General features: G+C 30.9%; 1 protein-coding gene across 1 annotated transcript in view; it reads right to left on the reverse strand.

The window, feature by feature from the left end:
• LOC134855011 (innexin unc-9-like) overlaps positions 1-6549 on the reverse strand; it is a gene marked incomplete at its 5' end in the record, with an annotated part of 29451 nt that extends 22902 nt beyond the window's left edge. The window contains 2 exon segments of the mRNA XM_063871390.1: positions 5633-5792; positions 6369-6549. Coding sequence (XP_063727460.1) covers positions 5633-5792; positions 6369-6549 — 341 coding nt within the window.
• Between the last annotated feature and the right edge of the window lie 2663 nt (positions 6550-9212).

Genomic DNA, 9212 nt, shown 5'->3' on the forward strand with positions numbered 1-9212 from the left:
TTACACAAGTTTGTATAATTTGAAAAAATTATAGAAAAAAATTTCTGTAATTTTTATTTCGTCTTACTTTTGAAATAAATATTTTCGTAAAAATGGGGTTGCACACATTCACAGGCTTTCAGTTTTCAAAACTTTGTCGTTAAAACCACTGAATTCCACTCAAGTGTGTTTTGGCAAGAGAAATCAGTATTCAAATTATTGTCAACCATGAAAAGATTTTTTCTTGTCATTATCCGGTAAATATTGGAAGGTTTCAATTTTTTCCACGCCGTTGGCTACTTAAATAGGTTATGAAGAAAACAAAATTTTCTTATATTTGATTAATTTTTGATACCATGCTGCTTAAAAAGGTTAAAACTTGATCAAGAAAACATAATTGTTTTTTTATTTTTAACTAACTTTTGATACCATGCTACTTGAAAATTTTAAAATGCGTTGAAGAAAAGAAAATTTTCTTATTTTTAACCGGTACATAATTGCAATAATGAACCGGTTTTTGAGACCTTTATTAGCTTGCATCCCGTCAGCGCGCAAATGTTAGCGCTGAAAAAAGTTTCTTACGAAAACTTCTTGTGGCGTTCGTTTCGCTTCGGTAATGATGGTGCCCAGCAGTCTTATGATTGCGGGCTTAAATCGCACGTGCGCTGCAATTTACAAGGTGAGCATTTGTATGAATGCCATAGCTCGGTTAACCTTAAATAATTAACCATCGGGTCAGGAGTCTGGCTGGTTAAATAAAAAAAAAACATTTTTGTAATTTTTAAGCTAAAATTAATTGTAGTCGAAACTTCCTGTGTTACTTCCACAGCAAAAATTCAAACTGAACTAGAGAAAACTTATTTTTTAAGTATCAATTACGTTTCGTTCATAAATTTTCTGTCATCTAGCCCGTAAACCGGATACAATTATATGAACTGAGCAAGTGCAACCGGTACAAGGTTGTTTTGTTGGTCTTTATTATGTTATAACTTTACTCGTCGCTTAGATGTTTTTTTTCGCTCCAACTTGATTGTTCCAACCAGCAATTATTTTGGAAAACTGACTGCTTCAATTTTTGCGCATAGCACTTATGTTGGACAAATTTTTGTGCGCTAGCGCCCATGTCTATGTCAAATCAGTTGCGATCGTGTTTTGACTCTGCTAAATCATTCTTTCAACTATTGTCGCGATCCGTATAAAACAGTGAAAAAATGCACTTTTTCCATGCACTTTCTGGCTGATTATTCAATGAGCTGATTGAATCTAACAAATTTATTCTAACAGAGTTGACTGGCTGAATCAAAAACAAGCAACCTTAACATCAAAAAATTTTAAACAGTTTTTTGGCTCAATTTCTCTTAATTTTCTATCTGCGTGCTCATTACAATTAACGATTTGAACAACATCAAGATCCGAAAATGGTTAAATTAATGTTTTTACTCAAGACCAGAAAAAAGTAAAACCAATTAAACGTTTGGTCATTTGCTAATGTTGAAACTTCCACTGAACACCGAAATTCAAGTTTTGTTATTTTCTCACATTTTAGTAAAATTTTATTTTTAACCCTGCCTCTGGATATGCAGCCTAACTTTTACACAAAGGCGAAGCTTCGCTTTGCAAATACTTGCGAGAACGGCATCAAGTTATGACGTTTCGGCATCGGCACTACGTGTTTTGACGTTTGATGATCATTGAAAAAGTTTTTTTTTTGATAAGTGAATTTGTCTTTCTACACAAACCTAGAAAAAAGCGTGAAGCATTTGGTATCTACAATTTTTTTCAACTTTTTTCTTTTCAACTTTTACAATTTTTTTTCAAACTCAGTTGATATGGCCTGATTTTCTATCTTTGTTTGTGTTTTCCAAGTTTTGTGAAGCTCTGCTTTGTCTCTGTTTTCATTTTACAGTTGAGTATTTCAAGAACAATTTCAACGTTATAAAATTAAATAGTAAAATAAAATAATTTCTTTTTTTTTAACATTTTACTGGAATATACTAGAAGTTTCAAGTCAAAAACATCATCTTAGAGCCTTGTGAACCCACTGATGTTCTATCGTAATTTTTTTTGAGCTCAAACAGCAGCAGAAAAACGAAAGCTGCTTCTTAAGGCTGCCAGGAATTCTGATGTTTGCATTAACCTTGACGTGCTAAAATACAGTCGGAAAAAGAAAACTTGATAAAGTAGTGGTTTTAATTTTTCAACATCAATCCCATAATATTTACTGTTATCAATTTTGCATACTTAGGCTTTATTATTGTGCACATTCATACAATTTAATTAAAGCTTTCTAGTTATTTTTTGTTGTTTTTCGAATAGTCAATTTTTCACTTAACCTCTGCTTATAAGCTTAGCAAGAATGCAAAAATTTATCTAAAGTTTGCTTCTCAATTTTTTGATCCAATCTTTCAAGTAAAAATGTTGTGATTGCGTTCTGCAACATATTTTTATTGGACTGGTGCGTACTGAAACCGGCTTTCGGACCGGCTCTTTATTTTTTCTGTTAGTGTTTTTGGTTCGATTTTATTAACCTCAAGGAAAGCTGATTTTCAAAACTATTTTAGCAATAGTTAGCTCAATCATGCAATATTTTAGCAATAGTTAGCTCAATAATGCAAGATTGGATTGAGGCAACTGTTGTCAAAATAGCTTTGAAAATTCTTCGTTGTTTGCACAATGAACTACTATCTTTATATTATTCAAACCTATATTTGTCGGCTCAAGTGGAGGTAATAATCAAAAACGCACGGGTTGATGTCCATATAAGAAAAATGCTTAACATGCAATTTCATATATGGAAACTATGGAAAAAGTGCTTGTCATGCAATTTTTTTTATTTATTTTTGAAAGTTATCTTAATTTGGTTGAAGATTGAAACAATGCAGACTGGTGGCAGTTTTGATTACAAGCACGCAACTTTGGCAACAAAAAAATTGAGCCAAAAAAAATCGTATCATACAATTTCATATATGAAATTTGTATGTTATGCATTTTTTCATTTAAAAAGTGCAAATATGAGGTTAATTTTTTCCCTTTTTTGATTGCAATTTGCTTCTGTCTATTTCCATTACAGTCTATAACGTAGTCCAGGTTGAGTTTTTCACCAAAAAAATCAACAACTTACAAGCAAGTGATTTTTACTATCTATTTTGTGTTTTCATATGCTAAAATATCACAGAGATTTGTAACAAAAAAATAGGCCACTTTTTTCAACCACCAAACTTTTCCAAAAGAAAAAAATTTTCAGCCATATACAAAAATTTACCTTTGTAGTATACGTTAGCCTTAACCTACATGGCTAGTATAACCTAATGCAGTTTATCTGCTCGGTAAGTTCCAGTTACACTCTGGGTTTTCTTATGGCAGAAAATCGGTGGCTAGTGTTTTCCGGATGAAACACAAACTTTGGAACGAAAAAATTTTGAATTTTTGAAAGGAAAAAAAGTTTATCATTCACATTCATAGTATGGAAATAATGCTTGTCATACCAATTCATAGTACCAAAAGCTGCTTTGCTTTTTTCATAAAAATTTTGTGTTAAAAAGTATGGCAAAAAGCTTGTTATTTAATTCTAGAATGTAGAAAAAATACTAATTTAGAAAACTTCACAGGCAGGAAATTATACATATTCTCTCTCTTCATGCATTTTTTTTCAGTCCAAAAATTTGTATGAAATCATATGACAAGCATTTTTTGATTTATCCTAATTGTTTTAAGACGGAGACAAAGCAAATTAGTGGCCGGTTTGGATACATGATATCAACTTAATCACCATTTAAGGAAGTTTTACGATATGCTTTTTTCCATAGAAAAACTACAAATATGAGGTAAAAAATTTTCTTATCCAGTTTTCGATTGTAAGCCTGCTTTTGTGCTCAAATATGTAATTTACGAAAAACTAATATCATGCAAAATTTGACTTTTTGTTTCTATAATGTAGTCCAGATTAAATTTTCATTGAAAAAATCGAAAATCAGGCACAAATGCACCTTTAAACACACACTTTTTGTTTTCAAAACCTTAATAAGCATAAATCTGTAAAAAATTAGGTATCCGTTCTCAATCAATGAAATGCTCGAAATGAAAAATTCTAGCCACATTAAAAAGTTATGTTTTTGGTACATAACTCTGCGCAAAAAAGATGACAGTAATATATATGGCTAATGTCACCAAATGCTGTTTATCTCCAAGGTAACTACAAATTTTACACAGAATTTTTTTATGACCGAAATTTTTGTCTACTTTTCAAAAAAAAACAGTTCTAGCCATATAAAAAAATTACTTTGTGGTATCTAACTCTGTGTAAAAATGTTAACCTTAACCTACATTGCTAATATTACCCGATTCAGTTTACACTCTGGTTGTTCTTATGGCAGAAAATGTTTGGCTAGTGTTTTTCGGATGGATCACAAAAATTTTTTATTATCTTTTATAGAAAAATATTTTTTTACTACGATTTCATAGAAAAAACGCTTATCATACTATTTCAAAGTACAAAAAATTGCTTCCATTTTTTTGCATAAAAGGTTGGCAATAAAACGTTTGCAAAAAACGTGTTAATTAATTCTGGAATATGGCAAAAAATGCTAATTATAATGCTTCATGGCAAGGAAACATGCTTATTTTGCTCTCTTCATACAATTTGTTCAGTCCATGAAATTGTATGAAATAGTATTGAAAGTGTTTTACGAAAAGTATCTTAGCTTGTGGAAAGCGTAAACAAGGCAAACTAGTGCCAGTTTTGGATACATGAGAGCAACTTAAGCAACAACAAAAAGTTTAGAACAGAAAAGTTTCTGTCTTACAATATCATATAAGAAAGTTGTATGATATGCTCTTTTCCTAATAAAAAATACAAATCTGAAGTCAAAATTTTGTTATCCTATTTTGATTGCAAACTTTTTCTCTGCTCAAATATGCAAAATTTGGTTTTTTGTTTTCGTATCGTAGTCCCTGTTGAGTTTTTAAATCAAAAAATTCAAAACTTTTTTTGCAAATGTTTTTTTAAAACGATTTTTGGTTTTCAAATGTTGAAAAAGCACAAAATTTTAAGAAAACAGGCCTCTTTCTTCAATCACTAAAAAGCTCAAAGTGAAAATTTTCTAGCCGCATGCAAAAGGTTACGTTTTTGGTATAAAAGTCTGCGCGAAAAAATAACAACAATATACATGGCTAATGTCACCAAAGGCTGCTTATCTGCGTGGTAACTGCCAATATAATAACCTTAACTTACACGTTTAATATAACGCAGTGTAGTTTATCTGCTTGGTAAGTGCCAGTTACTCTCTGGTTTTTTTCTTATGGCAGAAAATCGTTGGCTAGTGTTTTTCGGATGAAACACAAAATTTGGAACAAAAAATTGTTGTTTTTTATTTTATGGAAAAATCGTTCTCCGAACAACTTCTTAGCATGGAAAAAATCCCTGTCATACCAATTCATAGTACCAAAAATTGCTTTCGCTACTTTCAATAAATTTTGTGATTAAAAGTATGGCAAAAAGTTTGTTATTTAATTCTAAGTGTGGCAAAAAATGTTGATTATAAAATTTCATAGTATGGAAGAATGCTTATTTTGCGCTGTTCATACAGTTTTTTCAGTCAATGAAAATGTATTAAACTGCGTGATAAGCATTTTTTGTCAACCCGGGCATTCATACCTCTCAACCTGTCCGGCCGATTGAGCCAGAGTTTTGTTCCATATTTCTGGGTTGATGGCTGAGTCGAATGCAGTCAGTCCACTCACAAGAGAGTCCACGTCTAGTCCCACAGCTGAACAAGCCTCCTTCCACAGAACATAGGGGAAGTAGAAGGAAGCGCCTGACACAAGAAAAAAGCTTACCCCCAACAACATAACTCAGTCTAAAATGTGGGGGAAAAATAGATTGTCTTCAGTCGCGCTGAACGAACAACCTTTGCTATATCCTTGTGATTGGCTGAACTATAAACAATATAAACATCGAGTAGATTTTTATCTGGAGAAAGAATTTACCCGAAGTATAAATTTGAGAAAAAAATACTTTACTCATGATTATAACTCGAATCCATTGGCAGTAATATTTGATATAGTGTTTCCTATACAATTTATCAATCAATAGATCAAATGCAGACTCTTCTTTTCGGAGCAAAAATGAGAAACCTAAGAGAAGTTTTTTTTGCAAGATTGAATATCATTTTAGGCCTCACGCTATTCAATTAAAAAAAACTTGAACATAATTGTTTTGAAATATCAAAAAACTTGAATCCATTGGGAGAAAAAAATTTCTTAATATAGAACCTTCCTGAAATTTTACGGTTTGAGATACATCAAATTTCGAAAAAAAAATCATAAAACATTATTTGAGATTATAACTTTCTGTGAAATTATAACCTAGGATATTACAGTTTTAAGCTCACTCATGAGGAAGAGAATGACTGGAATCCACTGGTAGTAGGATATAGCAGTGTCTCTCTGGTTCAACTTGCCAGCCACCAGTGCCTCATTGAAGGGGAGGAAGTAAGTGTTCTGCACCCAGCAGATACTGTTCGCATACTCCACCCACTGGCTGTCAAAGTGGCCAGGACACCAGCAGTTGATCGGACTACCTGCACAAAAAACAAAAACAAGTTTTATTCACAATTAGAGGATCTCTTTAAATATTTCCCCCCTTTGGCGCCTAAATGAAATAGTTCAATTGTTAACCATAAGTGAAATTTGAACCTAAAACGAATCTCCTGGGATATTCGATACTAGAGGTACAAAATTCACACATGCTTAACCATTGAATTATTTGAAACACCGCCTTCTGCAAAAGGGGGGAATAGTTAATGAGATCCCAATTGGAAGTATTGAGCTCAATGATTTGTATTTGATAACGTCGCGTAAATATCAAAAATTGCCTGGAAAAAATAACCTAAATTATCAAGTAAATTTTTCAAGGTTAAAATGGATAAAGATAAACTTATCGGAAAAAGAATCTCATTTATAAAAAATTCTAATAAAAACAGCAACCGAAAACTTCCCGGGTTGACGTCAATAAAAAAATATTGTCATACAATTTCATATATGAAGTCTATGGAAAAAATGCATATCACACAAAATTTATACAAAATTGAAAAAGTGTTTTAACAACCTTTAATGTACATTTTTTGTCTATTTGCCTCTTTTGAAGCTTTCTGGTCATTAGAAAAATGATTTAAATTTTTCGAAGGAAAAAAATGCTTACCATGCAGTTTTCATGAATGAAAATAATAAGATAATCATTTTGTCATAGAAAAAATAAAATTTTCAAAAATCACCAAAAAACGTGTCTGGGTAACTTTAAATAGATTTAAATAATTATATCCAAGATAGAGGGCATTTTGAAAATCAGTAACATAATTTTAATTTCGGTCGGAAAAATGCTTATCATATAGTTTTCATTTATGAAAATTGTATGATACGCAGATTTTCATAAACAAAAACACAAATTTGACGTAAAAAATTTTTTAATCCGTTTTTTGGCTGCAAACTTGTTTTTGTGCTCAAATAAAAAACGTTTGAAAAAATTGCATGCAAAATATGACTTTTTGTGTTTATAACGTATTCCAGGATAAATTTTTCACCCACAAATCTAAAATTCAGAAAAAAATGTCTTTTTTTGAAAACATTAATATGATTTTTGATTCAATTACTTGCTAAGATGAAAATAAATTTGGAAAGAAAAAAGGCTTTTCTTTCTCAATCACCAAGTTTTCAAACTGAAAAATATCTAGCCATATACAAAAAAATTTTTTTGGTATATAATTCCATGTGAAAATATTAAAATTAATTTATATGACTAAAATCAATAACTGCGTGGTAATTGTCAGTTACACTCTGGGTTTTCTTATGACAAAAATTCCTTAGTTAAGTGTTTTGGATGAAACACAAAATTTTTTTGTACTTTCATTTATGGAAAAAATGCTTCTCATACAATTTCATAGTAATGGAAAAAATCCTTATCATACAATTTCAGAGTATGAAAAATACTTATCATGTTATTTTCATACAATTTGAGGATAAAAAGGTTAATGAAAAAGCTTAAGTTTTAATTCCAGAGTATGGAAGAATTGCTTGTTATAAAAATTCATAGTATGAAAAAACTGATTATTTGCTATTTTCATACAACTTGGGGATGAAAAGATTGATGAAAAAGTCTAAATTTTAATTCCAGAGTATGGACGAATTGCTTGTTATCAAGTTTCACGGTATGAAAAAATGCTTATTTGCTATTTTCATACACTTACTTTTGCTCTATGAAATTGTATAAAAGAGTATGATAAGCATTTTTTCATATTTGAAAATTGTATGATACGATTTTTTGTCAACACAGGTTGGAACAAAAGCAACTCGTATTAAAATACAGCACGCAAAAAACTCACATCCGCAATCGCATTACTGTTTTTTTGCGAGCGTCCCAACAGAGTGTAGGACTTGATACGAAAATTGTAGATGATTATCGCCGAGAAAAAATGCCTTTGAAACATTTCAATTAATCGGTAAACCAAATCTTTATTCTAAGGAAAGTAACCGTCTACTTTGCAATATGCACATAATTTTGCAATGAACACATCGCAATCCCGATCACAATTCGTTCTGGGATTCAAACATTCTTCTTTTTAAAAACGCTCATATTTTATTTCTAATTATTTTGTTGTTTTTGAAGTGGAAAGTTGAGCTCAGACACTAAACAATAAAATTTTTATTAAAGTAAGACCAAGTTGAGCTGAAATGGGAGTGGTTTTCAAGCAAGTAGGGTCACCTAGGTAGTTTAAGCTGGACAGAAGTAAGAGTGAAAAAACTAATATTCAATTAACTTTTTATCTTCACCCTGAAAAATCCTTAAAAACTCAAAAAAAAAACAAAAAAACTAAATTCAATCGTTGAAAAACACGTATTGAATGCCTGAAATGGCATTTAAATCTTTTTACACTTGTTAAGTAGTAGATAAGCAACAGTTTTATGTTTTGCTGCGAGAAATTTTCTGAAGAAAATGAGACACGCAGTTCGAGAAGCAATGTAAGCTATGTCTTATCTGGTATGAAACACATCTGAAAAAAAAGAACAAAACACGCATTTGAAAAAATGATCACGCTAACATGCAATTTTTTATTTCTTATTTGATTTGGTTTTTGTTCTAGCAAAAATTTTGCACTAGTGTTTCAAATATTCTACCTATATTTCAAATATTGCTATAGTGACTCCAATATGGCACTGATTTTTAAAATACTGTACTGACT

This window comes from Symsagittifera roscoffensis, chromosome 10 (genome assembly GCF_963678635.1).
Source record: "Symsagittifera roscoffensis chromosome 10, txSymRosc1.1, whole genome shotgun sequence".
Taxonomy (NCBI): Eukaryota; Metazoa; Xenacoelomorpha; order Acoela; family Convolutidae; genus Symsagittifera; species Symsagittifera roscoffensis.